General features: G+C 42.0%; 1 protein-coding gene across 11 annotated transcripts in view; it reads left to right on the top strand.

The window, feature by feature from the left end:
• Positions 1 to 25,853, top strand: part of r3hdm2 (R3H domain containing 2) — a 44,506-nt gene that overhangs the window by 299 nt on the left and 18,354 nt on the right. For 7 of the 11 annotated variants that reach the window (XM_079266322.1, XM_079266323.1, XM_079266329.1 and 4 more), the window contains exons 2-11: positions 284 to 336; positions 18,198 to 18,348; positions 18,822 to 18,978; positions 19,114 to 19,336; positions 20,110 to 20,151; positions 21,509 to 21,595; positions 21,788 to 21,905; positions 22,516 to 22,594; positions 23,607 to 23,666; positions 24,300 to 24,440. In XM_079266322.1, coding sequence (XP_079122448.1) covers positions 19,178 to 19,336; positions 20,110 to 20,151; positions 21,509 to 21,595; positions 21,788 to 21,905; positions 22,516 to 22,594; positions 23,607 to 23,666; positions 24,300 to 24,440 — 686 coding nt within the window. In that variant the 5' untranslated portion in view covers positions 284 to 336; positions 18,198 to 18,348; positions 18,822 to 18,978; positions 19,114 to 19,177. Of the gene's footprint in view, positions 1 to 283; positions 337 to 17,614; positions 17,673 to 18,197; positions 18,349 to 18,791; positions 18,979 to 19,113; positions 19,337 to 20,109; positions 20,152 to 21,508; positions 21,596 to 21,766; positions 21,906 to 22,515; positions 22,595 to 23,606; positions 23,667 to 24,299; positions 24,441 to 25,853 lie in introns of all 11 variants that reach the window. The other 4 variants (XM_079266325.1, XM_079266326.1, XM_079266327.1 and 1 more) reach the window with 4 other exon arrangements.

Here is a 25,853-nt window from a genome sequence, read left to right on the forward strand (position 1 = left end):
CAAGGGTCGCATTACCGTAAACACGTGCTCCTTTGTCGATTAACTGGTTGTAATATAAACTCTGTTTTGTTAACGTAGGGTTGCTAGCGTACACTGAATAAGAAAAGGCTAGCTATCGGGCTAGCATTAGCTAGGTGGCTAAGGTGTTGTAGGTGGCTAATTATACTCGCCGGAGGAAGCAAGCTAATGCGTGAGCTAGCTATTGTTAGCGTGTGGGCAAGCTCATATTTTCAGTCATCTGCTCAGCCACGGCTCTGACCATACTGCCATCTGTTCTCCACAGACACAACCTAAAGGATTCTCCACACGGACTCTCAACATACGGCCAGCGAAACGGTGAGCTGAACCTTTAACATCACTTGTAACGTTAATCGATGATCCATGTTTTTTTCGTTAGACATATAACGTGACGTGAAGCACCATCTTTAAAGTCCGTGTTCTGACACGAGATGGCCATGTTAACATTGTATCCTTCCAATCGTAGCTACACGTTACTGAAACTCTAGGATTGAGGTGACTAGCTTATTATCTGGTTGAATTACAATGAAGTGCAGGAATTGATTTAATCACCCTTGTTGTCACCTTAGCTGGTGACAACAAGGTGTTGTTTTTGCCATTACACCGTGGCGTCTATATGTTTGTCTCCAATGATTGTCAGACACGACAGCAAACAAGGTGCAGATGTTATGACAAATCAATTTGAAACAACAAATCTATAGTTTGTATTAATGATAGTCTTCGTGGGATATGAGGCTGAATTGTGAGCTGATGAAGAAATCCTTCTAAAAACAAGACTACACTTCTGGTCTTGATTACACTATGGCATTGAAGTTTACATTGTGTGTAATATGTTTCTAAACTTTTTTTTTTTTAAGGTAATATGTATGTCCAAGGCCATGCCTCAGGGAGACATGTTCCTAGATTTAATGAGATTAAACTGAAACAAGCGATTATCACTCATTTTGTTTTCCAGTCCATAATTAAAACACACAGTTGAGGACGATTCAAAGAAGAAAAAAGGGTTTGTCAGGGAAACCATGACAAATGGCCATTGATCTTTATGTCTTTGCTTTAGCTCAACATTTTGATACTCAAGCTGAAAATAGATGGCAAGACTGTCGTGTCAAACTAGGTGGGATCACAGCACAGACTGTCGGAGCTGTGATTCAAACATCTGCTCTGGGGAAAAAAGCATGTGTGACTGAAAACATAAATATTCATTACTATCGCCATTGGCTCGTCATGTGATGCACAAAATTGCCAAGAGGCAGGCAAGGACTGTCAACATAGTCCCATTTGATGTTGAGACTGTTTTGAAAGTGTCTCAATTTGTCTGTTCTGTTGAAGACTGATCTGAGAGAGATTAAGGACTAAGGCTAAGAAAGTACCTGAAGAATGTCAAATTGCTTGTGTAATGTTAGCATCATTGAGAAAAGGCTTATCCGTAGTCGGATCTGATGGAGGTGAGTCATTGAATCAACAGGCTGCTGTTGCTAAGGCCAGCAATGAGAAAGATGGCGTATCTCTCCTCCCTGTCAACAGGTTTCCCCTACCCTGCAACTTGAAAATACTTATCAAATAGGTAAAGCATCAATAAATTATAGTAACTTGACATTTTCTGTGTGTAAGAATAAGTATTGATGAAGAGATTTCAGAAGTGTGCTTATGCTTTTCATTTTTTAGTACACAGTGATAAAAAATTCAGTCGTCATACACCAGTAGAACATGCAAGTTGATGTTTTGGTTGTAACCTACTTGTTTTTACTGTATTCACTTCCTCCAATCAAATATTTATACCAGCCAAGATGGTCGATGTAAAAGCGTTTTTTTAATATTGTAATTTACGGTGTAATGTGATTGCAATAGGCAGTTAGTGTCCGATAAGACATGATCGCTGTTCAAATCTGTCAGCGAGATATCCATATCTTGTTCTGTCTCCTTCTGAATCTCCGTTTGCAGCAGCATAAGCAGAACAAGGCTTTTTCTAGAGAGATTTGAAGAGCTATTTATAGATCTCTACCAAGCGTGGTGCTGTTGCTGCTGCTCCTATATCTCTCTTCTCTTAACCACTCCTGCTTCTGTTTCTCTGTCTCTCTCCATCTTTATTTGTTCCCTCTTCTTTTCCTGTTGTCTTTGTTTTCCGAGCTGCCTTTCTTTTGATGTCTTCCTCGGCCATTGTTTCTCAATCCTCAGTTTCTGTATCTTTCCTGCATTGCTTGCTCTGATGTAAATTATTGATCAGGACAGAAGGGAGGCGACTGGTTGCATGGCCGTAAGCCTGGCTTCACACCGGGTATATAGCTGCTTGACTGACTTCAATGTAATTGCTGCAAAGCGGGAGGGTCTTCGCATGATAGTTCAAAGGAAAAGAAAACACGAAAATTCATCATGTTGAAATTCACCACTGGATTATAGGGTTCCAGCAGGGGTTGAGAAATTGTCGATTTTGTTGATAAATCTGCTTGGGGGGGAAAAAATGATTATTATTATTCTAAATTATGATTTAGAATGAGTATGAATGAAGTATGAATATCTATTGACTCAATGCAAGAGTAGCGTCATTTGTTTGGGCTAAAATAAACCTCATTCAACTCATGCTTAATCATTCGTCAGTAATAACCTGGTTGTGTCCAAACGCAATCGTATTAAGTGAGTCCTGCTTTGGCTTGTTTTTACATTTGCTGTGTAAATAACTATTTTCCTAGTGTTTACTTCTAACTTTACCTCAGTTGTATACTCAAGACTGCAACACCTTGTGATTGTGTTCACGAACGGTTTATCTGTGGTGTCTTTGGCCACTGATCCCTGCTCGTGTCCTCCACTCTCTCCTTCCTGCTTTCTAAGCCCTTCGCTGTCTTCTCTTACGATCCTCTGAAAGAGGCTACCTGACGGCGCAAATGCAAGAAGCTGCTGGACTTGTTTTGCAGCATTAGGTGCCATTACTGCATACCATCCTCTTCATCCCAGTCATGTGCTCAACATGAGACAAACCTTTTCCAATGCTAGGCTAGCTAGTTCATACTATTTAATGTGCCAGATACATAAAATGTCAAATGCAGTATGCCAAAAAATACCAGGATGTACCACTGCATGCACTCTCATTTGTCAGGATGCAAGCCAACATGTTTTTCTGGCTATTCTGACCCACATTTCTTTGTGCAGGGAGATAAGCAAGAGGGTCAAAGTTCAAGGTGCAGTGTTATGAGGATTACCCAGTTCAATGCATACTGCATGCAAACAGTACGTACTTTGTAAGGGCAGCTGCAGTATGTACTAAAAGTAAAAAAAAAAAAAGATGTATTTATGCGATTTGGAACACAGCTTCACTTTCTACATTGTGGCACTGGTGCGCCTAACGTTTTCATTTAGGCGCATACACATTGGTTTTAGTTAATTATGTAAATGATTGTAAACGGGAATAAAGGTGCAGATAAATGTTTTTTAAATCAGGCCATCTTGCCTGAGGATGTTTGATCAGAAGGGCGTTAGAATTCACCCCACATAGACCTTGTCCCACATTGCGAACGAGAGTAGATAGAAAACGAAGTATAAAACTCCTCGCCGAGCTTTAATGCTTTCATTACTACCGTGTGTAAAATGACCAGGGACAGGTTTAAGTGCCATCCACATGTATGTTTACATATTGCGTTGGTATATATTGCGAGTGTGTGATTGAGTGACAGAGAGAGATGCGCTCAGAACAGATCAGCTCTTTGGCGATCATCGGAGCAGAGATGAAATTAGCAGTGAATTTGTTTCATGGTATTAAATCTAGCCGACAGTGGCCCCCCCCCACCCCTCCCCACGTCCGGTGCCTTTGAGCAGGATTAGGAATCTTATGCAAATTAATTCGTTTATTTAATTGACACCTGCAAAACTGTTTCTCCACAAAGAGTCACACGAAAGCACCCCTCTAAATATTGTGTTTATCAGACATCTTGCTCTTAAGTTTCCTGGAAATATGTCATTCAGCATGAAAAAGCACCAAAAATACTGACTAATCTTAATCAACTAAGACCAAAATTGACCAATTAGTTGACTAATCGACTAAGAGGAGCCAGCCCTAGAGATGGGCTGTCAAATATAATGGATTTAATACATGGAATATAATAAGGTTATGTCAGGGGACACGGTATGGAGAAGGAAATCCTGGGTGTCGATTGGGAAACCAATATGTCCCATGATTTTACTTTTGAGTTTTGATGTTTGCCTTAACTGCAATTATCACTTTTCCAGTGTACCTCTCCATCTAACCTCCAGCTCATGTTTGCTCTTTAATATTTTACTGCCCCCTGCTATTATATTTAAAACTGATGCCCCAACAAAAGATTGTAAAGAAATTGGGTATATTCTAATAAAGGCTTATTCAGTTCACAGAGGAGCTTGCAGTTGCGAACGTAATTAACTAAGGCTACAGGAAACTGTAGCTGCTTCACTAGGGGTGAAACACGGTTCGGATCTTATCAAGGTTTTGAGTCATTTATTGGATCGGCTGAAAAAAAGTGAGCAAATGTATCTTAGCCTTTTACTTTTTTACTGTCCTCTCTCCTGGTTATTTGCATAAAAATACATAATTTAAATGGTTAGGAAAAAAATATTCTATTTGTTTGTGAAAACATGTCCTTCAAACAACTCTATTCATTCAAGTTTCTCGCCAATAGCTACATTTTACTCGATTACATTTGTACACATCAAAATGTGTCATTTACCTATGCCCAATACTCATTTTCACTGACTAGAGCATGAATGCATCATCATAATGTAACTCAATGCAACCTCCGTGCCTTAACTGTTAGCTTCAATGCTAACAACGTTACTAGCTCTCCTCCTGCTGATTTCGACATGAATTTGTTGTTCAAAATGTAGCATCAGCAAATACAAACCATTATCGCTAATTCCATATTTTTACTGAATATCTTCCGATAGCGATTGTCAGTTTAACTTTATTTCACACTATGATGGTTAAACTGTGTGATTAACCCACGGGGCTGGGGGATCTGAACGGATCCTGTCTATCTATCTATCAGCTACCTTCCGCTACCTTACCTAGTTCCCTTTTGATGTTTTCTTTGATGCTGAACTTTTCACTGCTCTCCTCCACTGCATCTTCAGCTGCAGTTTGCAGTGAGGGGGCTGCATGGGGAAGATGCAAATATGATGTCCTGTGGGATTACGGTTCTTTCCGAGCTAATAAGGTGGTTTCATTATTCCCCCCCCCCCCCCCCCCCCCTCCATGTTACATTCAAAACCCCCCGTATTTTACTATTTTATTTTTGGACATTGCAGCAGTGCTCTGTTTCACCAGCAGCTGTCAGTACGTTGAGCTCATTCAGCTTGACTTCATATATTCCCATGAAATGGAGATTGATGAATGGCGACTGGTTTGCCTGGACTGTATCTTTACCCTGCCTGTGGATGTAGGCTTGGTTCCTTTTTTTGCAGAAAAAAAAAGTGCCAAACCTTCAATTGGAGTTGTGAAAGACTAACTATTTTCTGTAACTTCTCGTATAAGCATCTTGCCGTTGCATCGAGTGACATACTGGCTGATCCCAGCAGCCCTTTAAACAGCTGGACTTATTGCAATATCTGGTTTGGCTATTATATTGTTACACAGAGAGGAGGGGGGGGGGGAGGGGGAGAGAGAATATCTACACGAAAGGGAGGGTTGGAGGAGAAGGGAGCGGTGCAAACTGTGCGCATGATAGCATAACAGCAGTAGGGAAGGAGGGAGCCAGCCAGCCAGCAAGGCTTTCTGTTTGCTTGTAGTGTGTGTGTATGTGTGTGTGCGTGTGTGTGCTTCATTCAGAAAAAGAGAGGAGGCAGTCAAAAAAGAGTTCTCTCCATTTTCATGAAACTCATTTACAAAACAGCTGATGGTACAGACAGGGAGGAAGAGAGCCAGCGTGAAGACAAAGAAAGTAGAATGAGCTGAAGAGAGTGACTGAGGTAAACAGCCCCGAGAACCAGATATTTACATGTTGCAGGAAATGGAATTCATTCATCTGTGCTACTTAGCGAGATAAAACTAATGTCAGCGTTGTCTTGGTCCAGAGCTGCTGCTGCTGCTGCGATTATGTGCTTTTATCTGTGAGACACCTGATCTGGCTGGAGATCCACAGAGCTGAACTCTAAATACAGTAAGCATGTGCTCTGTGTGTGTGTGTGTGTGTGTGTGTTAATAATGTGTAGGTGAGATGTAGCTTGCTCATGTGCGTTTAGTTTTGGTTTAATGTGCAGCTATTGGCAATTTTAAATTTGCTTCTTATTTTGGTGCTTTTCGTTGTTGGTCTTTGTAAAGTTCCTGCAGCAATTTTATTTAGCGACACCTTAGTGACAATGCAAACATGATATCATGGGATTTGCTGGAAGATAGATTAATGTACTGTGCATACTGTTTCGAGTGCAACTCGTTTGAGTTTGATTAAGTGCAGAGCATTTTAACAGTGTTTAAGCTGGAAGGACAACCTTGGTTTTCACTACATTTTATATTTGTATTGGCTGAAAGATGCTAGCGGTCAGTTTATGTTTCTATGTTTGTACGGACATACAAAACGTGCAAATGCTGAGGTAATGAGGAATTCCCTTATCCTGTGTCCCTGTGTAGGAGGATGGTGGAGGTGGCCTGGGGGGGGGGTGGAGAGTCACTGAGAAGTAGGCGTCACTCTGCAACTCTGTCATACTGAGGAGGGAGGGAGGGAGGGAGGGAGGGGTGCAGTCAAAAAGGAAAACCTATGGGCTTACATAAGGCTGCATGTGGGAAGTTATGAGACTTATCCTCCATGATCCTCTCGGCTTGAAGGTGCAGTAAAGGGTTGTGATCACGGCTTTTTATGAATGCATCAGAAATTTAAAATCTCCTTTTCATCTCTGAAGACCATATATATTGACACAGTCAGTGCTTTTCTCACTTTTATTTGTGGAACACTGTGCAGGAACAGAGAGAGAATAGAGAGGAGGTGAGAGGAAAGGCAGCACAAGCGTGAGAGAAATAAATCTAAAAAATCTTCTGCTATTAATAGCAAGCTGTCCTCATGGCCTCAGCACTGTTTCAGGTTTAGAAGACCTGGCTTTTCCCTCTCTTTTCCTGTTCTGATGATTACAGCCTAACTCACAATCTTTCTCCTTCGTGTACATGTTTTTCAGCATCATAATAAATCAAGATGCATCAGTGTCCTAAGCGCTGCAACCTAATTCAACTAGCTTGATGTTGGCTCATAAAATGCCAATGATCCCATGATTCTGCTCTCTTGTCAATTAGAAATGTAAAAGATGGTCTGCAACCGCCACAGCAACCCACAGATTCGATAGAAGCTACCCGTGTCGTGTCAGATAGCCAGAGCAAATGCCGTGTTCTTCCTGATGTCTGCTGGTTAACATGTTAGCCCCTTTCTTTAGCAAGACAATACATGGCTAGGTGAAGTGGCTAAAGCTCGCTGCTTAGCCCACGACTGACATACTGTTGTCAATGTTGACTTGCATTTAGAAACTGTGTGTGTGTGTGCATCCTTGTCTGTGCGCGTGACCAGTATTGTTTTGTTTTTTGTTGGATGTGACTTAGGAGTTCTGTTCCCCAGGTAGCTGACGCTCCTGTAGCCTCACTGCTGCATACTAATTGCCAATGCGTGGGAAAAAGACTTGAGTATGAAAGAGAGGAAGAGCGAGAGGGAGGGAGGAAAAAAATCAATAGCAATCCCTGGAGTAACTGCTGCTGTAATTGCCTTTAAGTCAGTAGGTTCACACTGGAGCTTTAAAAAAAAAAAGAAAAAAAAAAAGTTTTCACAATTTTGTTTTGATTAACAAACCAAAGAAGAAATGGGGAAAGAATGAAAAACCTCCAAACTTTCTTTCAGAGAGTGCCCATCCCCTTGTAATCCCTTCTCATATTCCCACCGTTATTGTAAACGCATGAAAAATGAGAGTAAAATGTCCTGGAAACTTATAAACCTTTTTACCTTTCCCTGAGAATGAACTACACATTATCCATCAGAGCTTCCTTAAACAGATAATAATGCCATCTTAACTTATAGGCCTAGCCTAAGTTATGTACAGGATCATATTCATGTTCAAATGGTAGTTTATGCACGAGATTATCTTGAATAGTCTGGTTACATTGTGGAAACGCTGTGAACACACCCCTAAGTAATGTTACATGGTAGCACATGCAAGTTGCCGCTTGAGCCAAACACTACGCTAAATACCGGCTAACTTTACTTTTGTACTTTGCTGCATTGTTAAGGTAAGAGAGACCATAACATGAAATTACTAACTTTTGTAGCACTGGCTCACAATGGGTGTGATCGAAGTCGTAAAGACGCCACTTTGGCTAATACTAATAGTAAAGGGGCTAAAGTATGATGTCTTAATTTTGTTAATAACTTTAGTGTACTTTCCTCAAATTTGGAAGTCTATTGTGATGCAAACAGCTATAGTGGACACAAAGCAGATGTTGCATGTAGACGGCAAGCTAATGGCCCATGGCTAATTTCAAGAGAGATCGACTGAGGGAGCAGCTGAGAGAAAGAAACGTCAGTAAAAGGCCGTACCTAACCAGAACAAGTTTAGGAGTGGCTGCTTTGTGACGTCATCAGAATGTTGTTGCCATAGATGGAGAGGTTGACGGACGGAGAGAGCAAGAAAAACGGGAAGAAGGTGGAGACGGATAAATTGCTGTCCTCGGGCAGGCGGAGGTATTGGGAGTGGTTGACTGTTGCAGGTACACAGATGGCGTGGCGCAGCGAGGCACTGACCTCAGGTCAGCTACATGATCTAGTGACTCGCTGCAGTGGGCAGTTTCTCTCATTAACACCATTTCCTAATCTGTGCTGAGTATCGTACACAATCACGCTCTCGCATATGAAATGGGTGAGAAGGGAGAGCAAAGCATCTAATGAATTTAACAATGGCAACAGATTTCAAATAGTCAAGACTATTTTAACACGCATAGTGTACTTTACAGGAAGCTGAATACTCATAGTAAAGGAAAGAGTCATTTTATTATTAGAGGATCTATGGAGACAATCAAACATCTCTCTCATAAGACTGTGTTGTGGGCTCCTTTTGTTCCAAACAGAAAGGAGGTTCGGTGACTAGATAAGTGTCTGCACAGCTGTATTCAAATATAGTCGAGCTCACACGTCTGTCAAACGGTCTGCACAGTATGCATGTCATTTTGTGTCCACAGTTCCTACTGCAGGCTTGTCATCATCCCCCTTATTTTTCTATTTTAGCACAGCGGCGTCATGGTCGGGACATTGCAGTCGCCCAATGTCTGGTGTGATGGTAATGCAAAAAGCACAGGGGCCATGTTTTATCTGCCTGTGCTGACGTACTGTCGTGGTTGCCACTGTTCCTGCTTTTAACATCCTCTATGATGCATTTCATGGTGTGTTTGATGTGCAGACCTTGGCCTTATGGGATGTAAAGGGACTATATTTAGCTGGTTACTTACCTGCAAACAAGTCGCTTTTTTCGACAAAATTTGAATCTGTCTATCTAAACCTGAGGTAAACGTTTGTTTTTGTAGCAAACATTGATTGATTGACAAGGCTTTCCCTGCGATGAGCAGCCACTTGAGAGCCACTGTCCTACTTAATAATGCATCATATGTTTATGAACTGATTCATATTATGTATGAAGAATCTCAATCGGCAGATTAACCTCACTAGTCTTTTAATTGTTTAGGATATTTTAATATTTTTTTCTTATTCCAAATTCAGTGTCTGAATATTCTTAGATTTAAAAGTCTGTTACTCTTTTAAAGGCACTTAGTGCCATTTACCATTTTAAAGGGTGTACTTATTAAAGGGTGTACATTATTCCACTATGACTATCACTGCCATAAAAGTATCTTCAAATTTCGATATTATTTAAAACAATTATTTCTGAGGCAATATGCCGTCCGACAAAATTAGTAATTGCGGCAGGCCGTGTTCTTTTCTTGCTCCAAAAGGCTTAATTTCACTAAAATGTTCTGCCCCACTTAGTATTGTATCTCGTCACCTTCTTCCCTACTCTAGAGTTTGCAGGTCTGTGGCTCGGTGTCCCAGGAACAAAGGTTAGAGAGGAACCACTGAGAAGCAGTAGAAGGAGGATGCTGGATGGCAGACTGAGCTGAGTGTCGGTTGGCTGAATGGAGCTCTAAATGGCTGGCATGTTGCCTTCCGGCTGGACACTCTCGAGTGTGCAGGCGACATTGTAAGAGACCACACTCTCTGCTGGTCCAACATAGACAGCCGGACTGTTCCACTGGCTGGATGCCTGACTTCCGGATTTGGCTGGCTGGCAGCACTCGATTCTCCATCACTGTTTTGGCATGGCAGCCCAGCCAGCCAGCTGTCATTCAGTGAGACTGTGGCAAATGGAGGTGTTTATGCAGATCGTAGAGGACGTCGGTCGCCATCAGGACACATCCAGCTGTTTTTTTCAACATTTTCTCAGGTTATAGCGAAGAGCAACTTTTTCACGATGTCAATAGAAGTTTTAGAACATGTCAGAGGAGGTGGTGTAATTGATCAAGGGGTATGCTGTTGCCCTGGCTCAGTACATTTTGTTACAATGTGAGTTATGATGGTTGAGATTAAGTCGTGAAAAGTTGAATAGTGTATGAGGGAAACCCTTGGTTGTGCGTCATATCATCTGAGTCCACTGATCCCGCCCTCTAAACATGTAGATCCTGTATCAGTCCATTCCCAGAATGCCGTTGTCGTGTCATTAATAGGTCATCGGTCACTTTTGACTATGCCACTCATGGGAATTGATTGAGCCTGTATTGATCTACAGTATTGAAGACTGGGCGATTCACAACAGTGTCCAAGTGTGGCTAATCATGTTGTTAACACAGCTTTGAAATGTAGATTTCTGCTACAACGGCCTGCTTGTGAGTTTCCACATTTTTCTGAATTGATATAATTTGATCAGGACAGGGATGATTATGGGCTTCAAGTATTCCAAAATTTTCCTTATGTTCTCTGTTTCTCTGTTGTTGTTTTCAAAATGTTGTGTTTTTTAAGACGCAGTGCAAGTCAGTACGACCTCCTTAACAGTAGCGGTTAGCACCGTCATAAAGGAGAGACCCTGCTGTTGGCAGAAGAGCCGGTCACTGATTATTCGGACCGGCATGTGTGGGAATGAATTACAATATAATAAGTGTGACAATGTCTTTAAGGGTGTTCCTCCACCGTCTATTTTATATATAAATATCCCATGAGCATCTGCACTCAGGCAGCAAAGTGAGATTTTGTTGAGCTTTATTTGTGGTATTTTGTGTTGAGATGTGATGTGTTTCGATCACAGTGAGCATGAAGTTTGCTGTAACAACTTGTGTGCAGTGTTTAAAGGATCAGACGTACTGGTTCAAACTTGCCAGCAGCTCCAGTTGCTTCTCTTATCTTACTCCACACTCCTTTAGCTCCTTTCAGTGTTTATTCCTAAACTCAGGATAATGGCAAATTTTCTGTCCAGGTTGAAACAGTTTTTGGTGTCTTTGCATTTCTATTTGTGTTCTATTGTGCAACAGAAAGACAGGACTCGCCATATTTGCAATGGAGCGGAAAGGAGATGGATTCCTCTGGGTGTGATGGAAGAGCAAATGTGAGACTGGGAGTGGAGCGATCACAAAATGCTTTTGAGGAGGAGCAGAAACTGCTGCTGCTCCACTCCGCTCTCAAACTGGATAGGGCAGAACATAATAGATATTGGGTGAGAGAGAGACAGCCACAAAGAGCCAGTAACGGTTGGGGGCAAACCGTAAGAGATAGAAATGGACAGTGAGACCAGACGAAGAGGTCTGAGAACGTTGTACAGAACCTGGGGCCAAGTCATTGGCCCCTTACAATGGTGTGACCTGGAGGAAGCTGCCTAACTGGGTGATAAAATGTTCATCATAACCTAGAGGTGGCTCGAGTTAGCTACAGACCACCAGCTGAATAGAGAGAGAAAGGGATATCTTGAGAGGGACGGTGCTAATATGGTTGTTTGATGGATAAAGTTGTATGGATGAAATTAATATTGCAATTGTCTGTCAAGCTACGGCCAACCCAATAAGTTTGGGGTGTACTGGAGCATGTATCACTGCTTCTCCCCCAGCATGCACTGCTTTCTTAGCATCTTCAGCTGTTAAGCTACAGTCCAGTATTATTATGCTACCAGTAACTTTTTAGGGTTGACCTCAAATGTTAAGACTGGTGTCCTGTGGTTTACCGCCGCGTATCAGCTGGCTGATATGGTACTTAGGAATGATGCTCTCTGATGCATGCAGGCTTCATTTGTGCATATATATAGAGAGAGAGGGGGAACTTCATATCTGCGGCGGCCTATTTCCTTCTTCTGGAGGTGTGTTCTTGTGTCTGTGAGCTCAGTCTGTTTAGTTCAAGGTTCACTTACAGCAGACCTGATAGTTAGTCACTGCTCTCTTCAGGACGGAGAGCAACAGAACTGTGTGTGTGTGTGTGTGTGTGTGTTCATGCTATAAGTGTCCCATGAGGATGCTGTGTGTTTTCTATGTGTGCTGTTTTATTCGTGTTTACCCAGTGATAAATACACCGGGCCTTGTAATTGGGGAGAGGAGGAGGAGGAGGGGGGGGGGTCGTGAGAGAGAAAGGGAGAGAAACGTATGGGGGTGTTGAGGGATATTGCTGCTTTTCTCTTGGTGACAGAGCCTGTTGCCATGGAGCTGGTCCTCCCATTGGTGGAAGTCTGGTCCAATCACTTAACAGCACAGATTGTTTCATCATTGAGAAGTTTTTCCTCTCTTCCTGTCTCACTAGCCACCCCTTGCTCCTCCATCTTTTTTTCTCTCTCTCTCTCTTCCAGTCTCTTCTACTGCTCCCTCCTCCTCACAGTAAGAGAAGCTGATGAATTACATAAGGTTTATAATGAGTGCGGAAGCTGCCACCCAATTTCATTTTGACACAATTATTCGTTTTACATCAGCAGCTCAAGTTGAGCACAATCGTTCACAATTCTCCTCACTATACTTGAGAGGACAAGAGGGCCCCACAGATCGCACATTTTACTATCTATGTATTAATAGCAGACCTTTTTATGAGCAGCTGATGGTTAAGTATCGGTGTTTTATGTTTTAAGTTAGAATGTTGCTGTATGTCCTTAATAGTGTAAATGTGTTTGCTCAGTTCGTTTTCAGTCAGGTCATTCAGCACAAAGCTACAAAACAGTTTCAGCTCTGAAGCTTAAGTTTTGTTGTTCTCAAGAAATATACTTGTCGCAGAGCACAATTTTTTAATTCTAACATTTACCCATCTTAGCAGTTCACGTTCAGTCACATGAGTAAGTCTCTCACACACACACACTTTACTCGGGTGGGCTGCCCAGGTATATTAAGGGGCGCCCAAGTAAATTTTCAATTGTTCGCCCATATTTTTAAAAACTATTTAACAGCTTTAGGGTAAAGTCTTATTGAAGATTGATCCCTTACATTTATTTCCCTGTCTTTACAAGTTTATTCAACAGATTTCTTTGTGCATACTCAGACGTATCCTTTTGGTTTACAGTTAATAATGCACTGTATGTCCTGCCCCAACATCCTGTTGTAACAAGAAATGCACCATTAAAGTAACTATGAACATTTCAAGATGTTAGTTCAAACTCCCATCCGATCTCTGCATCATAGAATAAAGAACGGGGGCCATTTTGAAATTCAAGTTTTATAGTTTATTGTTCTTAAATTACATTTTCCTTGGTTCATACTTTTCTACATTAATCAATGTGATGATTTAATAGTTGTGGAATTCCATATTTCTCTCCTTCAACCACATACTAGAACTTTGTTTTCATCGTCATCGAAGCATGCAGGATGAGGATTCCGCTCTCTCTCCACTGCCATTCGTCCATTGTGCAGAAGAGAGATTCTTGTTGTCTCTTTCTTTCCCTCACCCACCATCTCCTTGTGTCTTTATCCTTCTGTATGTGCCCCAGCATGCAGCAGAGAACTATACATAGGTTATAACTAGTGAGAGCAACAGAGAGCGACAGAGGGAGACTTTGAGAGAGCTACAGAAAGGTAGGTAGGTAACAAGGGAGGGAAGGAGGGAGAGAGTGAGTCATAGCTCGTCCCACAGGACTGAGTGGGTTGGCTGAGTGGAGGAGGATGGCGTCAGCAGTAGGCCTGACAATTTAAGAAGACTCATTAAAAGAGGAGGAAGGAGAGAGAAAAAAAAGTGCTGACACTTAAAAGTGGGTGGATGGAGAGAGATATTGATGGGAGGGGTTGACATGGAGGGGGCGGAAGGCAGGAAGGGGTATCCTCATAGCACTGGGAGAGAGACGAGAGAGGGGTTGGCAGGGAGGCGGGAGAGAGACGTAGATGGAAAAAGATAAACCCCCCCCCCCCCCCCCCCCCATTTGTGTTTTGTATAATGTTCCTCTGCCTTCAGAATGTTTATTTTTGTTGTTGTTGTCTGCTAAGTTTCCCTGGTTTGTTTTTCTGATCCATACCGTCACCCTTAGTTTGCCTGCCCCGTTCCTCTACGGTCCACAGAGCTCTGCCTACCCCCCCCCCCCCCCCCCCCCCCCTCGTTCCCTCCCTGTGTGAGATTGTGCAACTGACGCAAAGGGGAATCCTCTCTGACACCGACAAACACTGGTACGCACACACTTCCAGCGCTGCTGATATATAATATGTGCAGGCACTGAGCTTGCAGAAACGCTGCCATAACAACACACACACACACGCACATTAGCCTGCACTCTGTGAAGACATAACCTTGCTGCCTTTTGTGAAATACCTTCTCTGTGACGTCAAACGGGCGAGGCTGAATACAGAGGAGCTGAATTGGGTCGAGCTGCCTGTGTACTTGTCTCCCACGGCTGTCTGTGGGTTTGTACGCGCTCGCTCGCTCCTGTTTGCAGCGTTCTGCACTTCCATTCACCTTCATCTTTCATTCAGCCTCTGCAGAGAAAATGGCTACGTTGTGTTCCTCCATTCTGAAATTCCAAAAATAATGCAGTGAATGAAAGAAATAACTGCTACTAATAGCGGCTCGCAATCATTACCCACACAAAATTATAGGACGAGAAGGCATCCTCTGTTCACTTGCACTCTGGCTGTCATTAAAGAGAAATAATCAGCGTGGGACAGAAAAGGTGGCTACTGTAGGTTCATCTGTCCATCTATACTGTCAATGCACTGTAACTATATGTGTTCTTCTGTAGGTGGATTGTCTTTCCTGACAGACTGGATGATGATAATCAATTATATGATTCATCTAGAAAATATAAATGGAAGCCCATTCATTATAAGTTCACATTTTAACTGTGGATGTTGTCTCAATATAACTACAAAAAAAGCAAGAGTATTGCTTATATATTTATATTCTTTCTTTTGAAAATCACAGCTTTTGAAACTAATTCATTCGTGCTCTTGCTTTTGGCTCCATGTGCATGATGTCTGCCAGTGAACCAGGTATTAGTTATCTGATGAGTTCATCAGTTAACAGACGTTGTATAGACCGGCTACCATGCAGGAGAATTCCTCTCATTTCTCCGTCTTGCCCCGTTGCTAACTATTGCTGAGACCCTGACCCAGCTTGACCTGGATCAGCTAAATTTGACTGAGCTCATACCTGCACGGAATATTTGGTCTGGCTAGTCTACGGTCTGAAATGGTGATATACGTTTGTTAACAGACACGCATACTCTCAATGACCAGACATATAAGTGCTCCCTGTTGTCTTTCACTCACTGTGTCCCTCCGTTGGCTGTCTTTGGTGTGGTAACCTGACACTGGGGGGCAGGGCGGTGTACGGGTCTCAGCTGGTGGTTTGGTAATGCGTGTGAATTGGGTCAGAGTGACCTGCACTGCATTAAGACAGCTGATGAGGATCATGGGGATTTTTGGTGTAGAAAAAGTTTTATTTTGGCCTCAATCCCAGTCAGAGTAATTTAATATTTAGTACCTGTCGATGCAGAGTCCTGATCCGATATCCATAATTAAGACCATAATGTCATGTTTGCAATGTTTACTGAGGTAATTCATCAAGTGGGAAGTAGAGTCATTTTCTCATAGACCTCCATACAATCTGACCTTTTGCAACCAGAGGAGCTGATGGGCGGTCGAGAGAATGCAAGTTTAAGGCACTTCCACATTGGCTTCATTCTTCAGATCTTCAGATTGCCACCTGGTGTGGAGCCAACAGTGCTCTGTGTCAGGCTGACCGACACACTGACTAAACTGGGACACAACGGGCAGTGCTGCAGTGTGCAGGCTTTGTCACGACTCATTGTAGTTCAATTCTTAGGCCCAGTAACACCTGGTGTCACCACTACATAAGAATAAATATGTTCTTTATTAGTACTAGTTACCGTAGTATTACAGTGGTAGGGCAGGGAATGTTACGACAACACTATGGTAACATGGACACACTGCTGTGTTGAGATAATTACGGGAACACAATCGCTATTTTCCATCAACCATAGTGCAACATTACTTGAGGCAAATTTGGTTTCCTCATCTGCTCTTCTCAGACTTGAGATTTGAGTTTTTGTTGATGCAAACATGACAGTTCCTGTTCCTGTCGCTGCTTGTGTCATTTTAATGTGATGTGTTGGTCACTGATCATCTTCATAGGCTTTAATAGTTCAGCAGCACTAATTTGTCTTCTGCTACTTGATGTCACATTACCTGTAGAAGTGAGAGCCCATATTGTTGTTTGGACCACAGTTAAAGATTTCCAGCAGCAATAGCATACGGTCTCTCACTTCTTCTTTCCATCCTGCCCTGTTCTCTCAGTATCCTTCCGTCTGTGCACATTACAATGCACATATTTATTTTTAATATCAATCTTCTCGCTACTCTTCTCACTGCTACTCGCCCAACACAAATGGCAGCAGTTGAGAATGACGTTACCATCTCCTTGGCAACACTGTGGGCTGGTGTGTGTGCGTGTGTGTGTGTGTGCGTGTGTAGATGGAAGCAGGGGGGTGGGGGGTGTTGAGAGAGCTGAGGAAACATAAGTGAGGCATGGGAGAGGAGGAGAGAAGAGAAATCGGGTAAAGCTGGTTTATTCAGCTCCCAGTTTCTGGCTCCGATTCCCAATTTGTCCTGCAGCCCCTCCCTGTTCTTGCTATGCTATGCTATTGGTCCACTCAGCCTCGAGATTGACACTTGAGATGGATGAATATCGAATCCAAAACCATTATTTATTTATTTATTTTTTAGTGCAAGAATACACTGTGTGTGTGAGTGAGCAAAAGGTGGCTATTATTTGGAAGTGTCGAGCATGATTATCTGTCTGCAGTAGACAGTGTGGCTGTATTCTGTGCTACTGTGTGGCCGGCTTATATAAGCAGAGTGGGGTTGGGGCATGTGGGTGTCCTAGTCAGTGATGTGTTGTAATGCTGCTGATGCTGTTGCTGATGACGCCTTTGCTGTTTCCTTGCCCGGGTCTCCCCACACTGGGAATCCCTGCCTAGTTTGTTCACTCATCTCATCCATCCTGCAGCACAGGCAGGGACATGCATGAACGGCACTCATCCATGCTGCATGCAGGGAATCTGGCAATCACGCTTCTGATGCCTCAATTTGTGCTCGCTCGTGCTTCATCTCACTTATGCGTGCATATGGGATTTCATGCATACTTGTCATCTTCCTTTCATGCAGGATTGATGCTGCTGTTGACCCTGTGATACCAGAAGATATAAGCTTGGAGGACAGATGGGTAGTTATTCATCTCTGTCTGTGTTTGTGCATGGGAGTAATCAGAGCATCAGTGCATCAGAGATACTGGCTTATAGCCAGAATTCACCCCAAAGCTGTTTGCGGTTCTGTCATGTTTTTCCATGCTGGGAAAATGGGTTTAATGACGTCAATTCGAGGACGTAAGTGAGGGCAAGAAAGAATGCTAGTCATGATAAGGATAGGATTATTGCAGTAATAATAATCTTTTTTTGTTCATGAAGATTAAGGAGGCGCTGCTTGATGGATGCTGCTTGGTTTGAAGGGGGAAAACCTGTTTTTTTTTTTTTTTTTAACTAGTTCTTTCTCAGAAAACAAACTGTTCCATTCACAAAGAGTGTTGCCCACGCTGTAGAGATCTGCAGCACTGTGTGCCAGTAGGCTGTGCGCTCTCAGCTGCTTTGTCCCCCTCCCTGCTAGAATCGGCAGCAGCAGCAGCGATGAGTCACTCAGTGTGTGAAAGATGACGTCATTCGTGTCTTCCTCTTCTGTTCTTGGTGTTGTCCAGGGCTCCTGACTGGAGGACAGACCATGCTGCTGCACTGAGCCGGAGGGAGAGAACCGAGCGAGGACCGCTGAGGTGGTGGCTGGCCCGTTGGTGTGCCCCTCCCCTTTTATCTGACCGGCTAGCTACTGCCTCTTCAGTTCACCTGATCGCTGTAAATATCGCTGCCTTTTTGTTTTCTCGTGCATGTTGATACTCCTGTAACGTTGTGTCTTTTTTTTCATTAGTCTTGTTTGTACTGAAATTATCTTAACTGATTCTCGTGAATGAAATGAAAAAGTTCTTGCTTCCGCTAAAACACCGCGACGCATAATGTTTAAAGTTTCATGAGTCAGAGTTGAGTTGTCACTCAGGAATTGTAAGCCGTATAGATGTCATGTTGGTAGAGATAAGGCATTACAATTACATTACAAATATATGTTCCTTAATGTAAAAATGAAGATGTTAATAGTCTTAACTTGTCACCAACAATGTAGTTTCTGTATCGGTTCGGAATTGTTTTCCTCCCTAAAATGATGCAACCTATTCTGAACATGTAATGAAACAAACCAGTGTAAGATATTCACAGTTGTGCTGCATGAACCAATCATTTAACAGTTTCTTCTCATCCATACCGTTTCCTCTCAGACCCATCCCGAAGGCTAAGGCGTGCTATGGACTGCGCTTCGCCCCCTGCTGCAGCCCACCCCAGTATACTGCCTTAGTGGGTTCCCCTCATCTTCCTGTGTGGTTCCCATCCAGACTCACTGTACAGAGTCTAGCAAAGATCTGGTACCACCTACAGGTAGATAGTATAGTAGTACACTCGCACAAATACTGTATGCATCGGACTCTATGGTCATTCGTTTTTACAGCCCGTTTGTGTTTAGAGCTGTCAGAGCCTTGACTTCCCGTCTCTTTCGTACCTCTTTTCCGTCAGCCACTCCTGGGTTCTCCACCCAACCCCTCCCCCAACTCCCACCCTCTCCCCCTCCCCTAAGAAGATGTCAGTGAGCCTGACAACAGACATCCAGCAGGAGGGAGAGAGTGGGCCACTCATTGAGCCCTGCAGTCGAGGCAAGACCTCCCCTCAACCACAGTGCACCAAGGAAGGGACAGAAGAGGGCCTGGAGCCTGAGGATGGTGCCCCCCAGGATGCACAGGTGGGAGGAATATACAGTAAAAGTGCTAGTAGCAACTCATAGACTGTTGTTATGTGAATTACAGTGATGGATTTGTTTAAAAATTCAATAAAACCAATTGAAAGCAGGAAATTAGAGTGTCTACATGCTGTGCAATAACCTGGCTACAGCAAAGCTAGCATTTGTATTCAGCTGGTCCATAACAATGCGTCCATATTTTAAGTGTTTTTAGAGAGGAAAGGCTTTATACTTATATATGCACACCATATTTTTTTTTGCATTTTTCTGTATTTTTTACACAACCGTTTTAGACTTTAGATTTGGTCATTTTGGATACGAGGACACACTTCTAGAGAAATAGCTCGTAGCACAGCCGTTACAGTGATACTTTCACTGCTGACAATCTATAAAATGCACATGCGTCTTTTAGAAGCCCTGTTACGAACCCATTGACGCACATGCATGGTCAAGAAATCAAGTTTCTCCCGCTGAAATCTATATGTTGCATGTCCTGTAAATACAATACAGAGACTTGGCATTTAAAAGTTGATGCGTCTATCTGTACTATTTCATTATACAGCTTTCGGTTTACGTCATACAAATCATTCTTGACTTTAATTAACATGAAATGTCTTAATATTCAGTGGAACAACGTGAGTGTGGTAAACTCAAATTGAACTCCAGTATGTGCTAGTAGCAGTCTCTTTAATCAAGTCGCTACATTGTGTATTTAATGTTTTCCTTATTAAGATTATTAAGATTACCGGTAGTTAAATAACACATTTCTCTTGCAGAAACGGGCTCCTAATCACAGCCATGGAAGGAAAAGGGCCAAGGTGAGCAATTTTGGTTTTAACTATTTCCCCCCTTTTCTTAAACTACAAAACCAGATAACTTTGTAATCCTTCTCCCTGGAATAACTCCACGCTGGCTTGTTGTATAAAATGACCATCCATTATTAACGTACTAATCCTCTCAACTGCAGTGGACCAACTTCTACCTATCATCGGCTTTAAATCTTAAATCCCACGAGAGGGTTAAAGTAGGTCTGCTAAAGTGACCTCACCGACCCACTTAACACTCTTGATGAAGTCTACAATATCATTACTAGATATTAGTTCGCTGGATTGACTCCCAAATGGGGTGAGTTGTGTGGAGTAGAGTGGAGCAGCTGTTGGTCTTATCTCTCTAGCTCGAACACTGAGTCAGCAGCATTCAGATGCAGCGTGAAGTTGATTTTTTATTTTTTTTTGTCTTCCTTCGACCTCTTGACTGGTGTTGCAGTCTGTGTCCTTTGGCCATAAACGGTCGGTGGAAGCACACTGTGTCCGTCTGTATGGATGTTGGCTGTGAACTCCAGTTGCACCGGTCGATATGAGACAGTCTTATCTTTGACATTATTGCGTTCATACCACCTCTTGGTATCTCTTCTCATTGTTTAATGCAGCTGAACAGCAGATTTCACCAAATTTGTTTTGGAAATCAGTTTATAGCCAACTAAGCAGTTATTATTTTTGTTGGATTATTGCTTTTCTTTATTTTTAACTCGATAATGAAAAATAAAAAGAACGACTGCTCTGAGGAATAAATACAGGAGACCTCTTTTGTCCCGTCATAAATGTAATTGACACTTAGATAAGTAGGTGTATGGAGCCATGTATAATTACATCATAAGCCTCTGCTCATTGATCAATATCTTAAGTTATTGTCACTTAAATGAAGAAAATGCTAACATTTGTATTCTTAAGCTGTAGCTCTCTCAAACTTTTAATAACTTGTTTTTTAGACCTGTGTGCATCTTTTAAAGATGTCAGGGCAGTGGAGTTCAAGAGAGTTCATAACATCCCGTGCATGCCCTGCTCCTAACAATGCAAAAAAAACAATAATACAGGAAGTGAAAAGGCGGATTGTGATACTACTCTGTGGTGCATGTACCCTTAGTTTAGTTCAGCATTTATTATTTTTTATTTCAAGATACGTTTGTGCTTAATCAGCAGCCGCCCATTCTTTAGTTCATATTACCAGCAATGTTTGCGGTGTGCTTGTTGTTAGCGAACCTTGTTTACTGTAAGTGACAATGATTAATGTCCTATTATAACAGGGAAGTTATATTTGTATCGACTACATTTAAAATCCCTAAAAAAACCAAACTTAATTAGCCTTACAGGTAATATATCTGTGATTCTGTTTCAGTCTAATGCCAAACTGAAGCTGGTACGGAGTTTGGCAGTGTGTGAGGAGTCCTCTGGTCTGTTCTCCAATGATGGACTTCCAGAATCGGTACTGTTCCCGTCTCTAACCCCTAACCCCTCCCACTCACCTCTTCCCTCGCCCCGTGGTCAGCCGACACTGCAATTTCTTGTGTGCAACTACCGTTTGTGTAGGATTAACAGTGCTTAATCGACGAAACAAAATAATTAGAATTCAAAATGTAATCATCTTTTCTCATAGCAATGGAATGTGGTTTTCCAGGATATCATCCAGCTTCACATCAGCTGTCCATCAGACAAGGAAGAGGAGAAGTCCTCAAAGGACGAGTATGAAAATGAAGAGAAGAAGGACAAGGCTCCGCGAAAGATGCTGTCACGTGGTAAGATGCAACTCGGGAGGTTACATCCATTTTGTACCGTGCTTTTATTTCTACACAAGACAAGATAGAAAGCTCTGTCAAGCATGTGATGATAAGTGGAGCTAGGTTTTTAAATTTCATTGTTTATACTCAAATATAATGAATGCGAGTTAAAATGTTCAACATAAGTCATTTAAAAAAGTTTTTGTCTGTTACAAAGTTACTCAGTTACCCTAACTAATATGATCTCGAGCTAATTTCCCCTCCTTCGTTTTTCAAATTACCTTCCTCACTCCCTCTCTCTGCAGAGGCCCTCAGGCGTCATTAGATTCTGAGAACAGTAGAGATGAAATGGCCCAACTGTCTAGTATAGTGGAAATGATTCCCTGAATAGTGTGTTTGTGTGTGTCAGAGAGAGAGCGCATAGAAGAACAGCTAGCTGGTGTCTCATGCTATCTGCTTCTTATGTTTATCCTCCCTGAACAACCTGGAATTTCGTTGTTGGCATGTTGGGGTGCCATTTTAGGAGCTCTTTACAGAAGTGTCTCTCGCGCTCTCTACTGTACATAACCAGTCCCTCAACCTTTTCTTCCTCTTGCCTGCCTATTTACGGTTTCCTTCTCTCTGTTAGACTCCAGTCAGGAATACACTGACTCCACGGGCATCGACGTTCATGAGTTTCTGGTCAACACACTGAAAAACAATCCCAGGTATGACATTGCCACCAAAGGTTTACTGATTGATATCCACAGCTCTCACAGCCGGCGTTTCTGAGATTGGAGTGAGACGAGGAGAAAAGGTGATGTCGTGATCTTCGCAATAGAACATCTTTGATGTGTCGAGTCTTGGCCAATCAGCGTTCAGATGTGTACACCGTCTTCATTTCCCTCCGTTAAAGTTTAAGTTGCGTTATGTTCCGTTACCGATCATACTTGCTGGGTTAAGGATAACGTCCACTGCATGCAGAACTTTGTTGACTTTTAACGTTCGTCATTATCACGATTTAGGAGGAAAAAACGTAACGTGATGATGCCCCCCAAAGACGAATCATTTTATTTTGTATAGGCGATGGTTCTCGCTACTCCTGCTACCTTTGTTTTTATATGACTAAAACTTTAGAAAATGAGACCTCTGTCTCAATAAATTTTGTCTTAATAATAATAATAATAATAATAATAATATTGATTGAAAAAAAAATAAAAAAGCTAACTATCCAGCTGTTCAACTCGAGCTGAAATACTGATTCATCACTGAATAATAAATTAGTTTTTAGCTTAAAGTAAATGTCTTCTCACTTAATTTTCTTCTCAGAGTACCGTACACCAGAATGCTACATTTTAAAGCTCATATTTAAAATAAAATTCTCCCGGGGAGCATGTCCCCGCACCCCCGACAGGGTTTCGTGTGTGTGTGTTTCTCTCGCTCATCTTTTTGGCACACATACAGCTTTCTATCTGTATATGAACTGGTGATATAACATGTCTTATATCCCCCAAAAATGCCAACATGATTCCCTCCAGTTGTGTAATGAAGGTCTGATAAAAATGCAGTCTGAAAACGATTTTTGGAAGGATCACCGTTGTAGCAGAAGTGATACAAGAGTTTCTTGCCATTCATCATACCTTTGATCTTTGGTTGGTATGCTTGCTGCACTCTGTCAGTCACTGACACACTGTCCCTCTGATCTCTCTCCCTCTCTCTCTCTCCCTTTTGGCCCAACAGGGATCGAATGATGCTGCTCAAACTGGAACAAGATATCTTGGAGTTCATTAATGACGACAAGTAAGCCACGTTCTTCATAATTTATTTAAATTTAGCCCTTCTACGTCCATTCCTTTTTATTTATAGATTGCTGTGCTGATGATATAAATATGGCAAGTTGATTTTTATTGGGCTGCCGATGTTTCTGGCTAAGGACTCATGTTCCCTGTAACCACAATGGTGCTGTTTTAGTATTATCATTTTAAATCAGTCTGAAAGCACTAAATCATCTTGTGCTCAATAGCCAAATGATTTGTCCCCAAAGTGGAATATCGTGCTTGTTCACACTAAAAAAAACAAATCATAGAGAGGGCAATTCTTGTGGGAAACGAGATAACAGAAAGTAGTACAGGAGTTACACAAATTACGTACCGTAATTGGAGTATTTATCACTGCTCTTTAGAAAATATCTAAAATGCAAAATTGTTTGAAAAGGGATTTTTTTTTTTTTTTTTTTTCAGACAATCCCTCAGACTGCAAATCCATTTGTTCATAGAACAAACATGAGAGGGGTTATCTTTTCAACATATTTTGAATGCTGAAAAGAACTAGACCTGTGACAATAGGCATTACAACATCCAACAAAAACACTCTGATTTAGCAATTAGGTGCAGTGTTGTACTAACATGTGCTACTTTGTCTTTTGTGCTGCAGTAACCAGTATAAGAAGTTTCCACAGATGACGTCTTATCACCGCATGCTGCTGCATCGTGTGGCCGCCTACTTCGGCATGGACCACAATGTAGATCAGACAGGCAAGGCTGTCATCATCAACAAGACGGGCAACACGCGCATGTGAGTGTAGCTCGTAACTGTGGTCCAGACTTCAGCAGCTGCAGTCTTTCCCATATCTTTATATTGGTAGGCGTAGAATGTACAGCCATTTAAAAACACTTCAAGAAACATATTTTATTCAGACGTAGCCAGGTACGGGCTATCTTAAGCCAATTAAATCCAGAAGAAAAGTAAACAGCCTCAAGGGAACACGCAATAACAAACCCATGTGGCTGAGATTGCTGTGACAAACCACAGAAGAATCCCAGAGATATAAACTTAGAAGTTTGAGCAGAGTGAAGAACAACCTGAACCAAAGTTTTGACAGACCAGCAACATGTAAGCAAATGGAAAGTCGCCAGATTTAGCGAGAAAGTCGCCAGGTTGCCAACACTGGCACCGGCTAAATATGTCCCTAGAGCAACACTGGACGTAACAATGGTTCCCATCACATATTAAACCAAACAAAAATCCAATCTTCATAGAAACAAGTTTTACAAATAATAATATTAAACAAGCATCTTAAAGCTACTTGCAGATGTAAAAACAAACGCATTTAACTTACCAGAGCTGCTATTCACTTTTTAAAGACAAAGTCCATCCTCCTTTCTTTGTTAATAAAGAGTTTAATCTCACGGTTGTTCAGTACATCCGTGCGTTTTAGTTCCAGTAAGAAGTCCTTCTCCATTCATGGACGCCAGTGAAGACAGTCGAGCCTCCCCAGTTAATTTCTTGAATAGGTTTTAATGCGCTTGAGGTTGAAAATGTCCGCTCAACAGAGGCAGCAGATATTGGCATTGTCCCCGCCCAACATGTCACACTAGCCCACTGACCAATCACGTACTTGTAGACCAGCTAGCAGGCTCTGACACGTCAAAGAATACGCCCAACATATCAAACTAAAGATGTGATTGGTTGAATACGATGACAATCAACAATATCGTCACCATTCACTTAAAATGCACATGGATTCACTTGTGAGTCTGCAGGCCTCGGGCCTCTCTTCTACCTAGAGACACAGAGGTGAAATCTGATTGGATAAAAGCTCTACTTAAAACAACCTGCACTGGAAGCAGAGCAACTGAGGAAGTGCAATAAGAAAATAAGCTAATGGGACAAAAAATTGTAATACATGTAGTGTATATATGAAAAATTATTAAATTATGAAATAGCAATAACTTTGTGATTCTGTCTAGGCCAGCAGAGAAGGCCTTGCAGGCCCTGACGGCCCACCACTGCTGTTGATAGTGTCAACACGAAGCTATTCCAAATATATATAAATGTATAAAATTAAAACGTAAAGGAAATGTATTTATTTTGGTACATTTGACAAGAAGGTTTTAGTGTTTGTGTTTGTTCATGCATGCGCAATAGCATGAGCACAAGGATTGTGCTACGTGAGCACATCTGTATATGTGTCTTTGTATTTCCCCT

Source organism: Melanostigma gelatinosum (assembly GCF_949748355.1).
Source record: "Melanostigma gelatinosum genome assembly, chromosome: 3".
Taxonomy (NCBI): Eukaryota; Metazoa; Chordata; class Actinopteri; order Perciformes; family Zoarcidae; genus Melanostigma; species Melanostigma gelatinosum.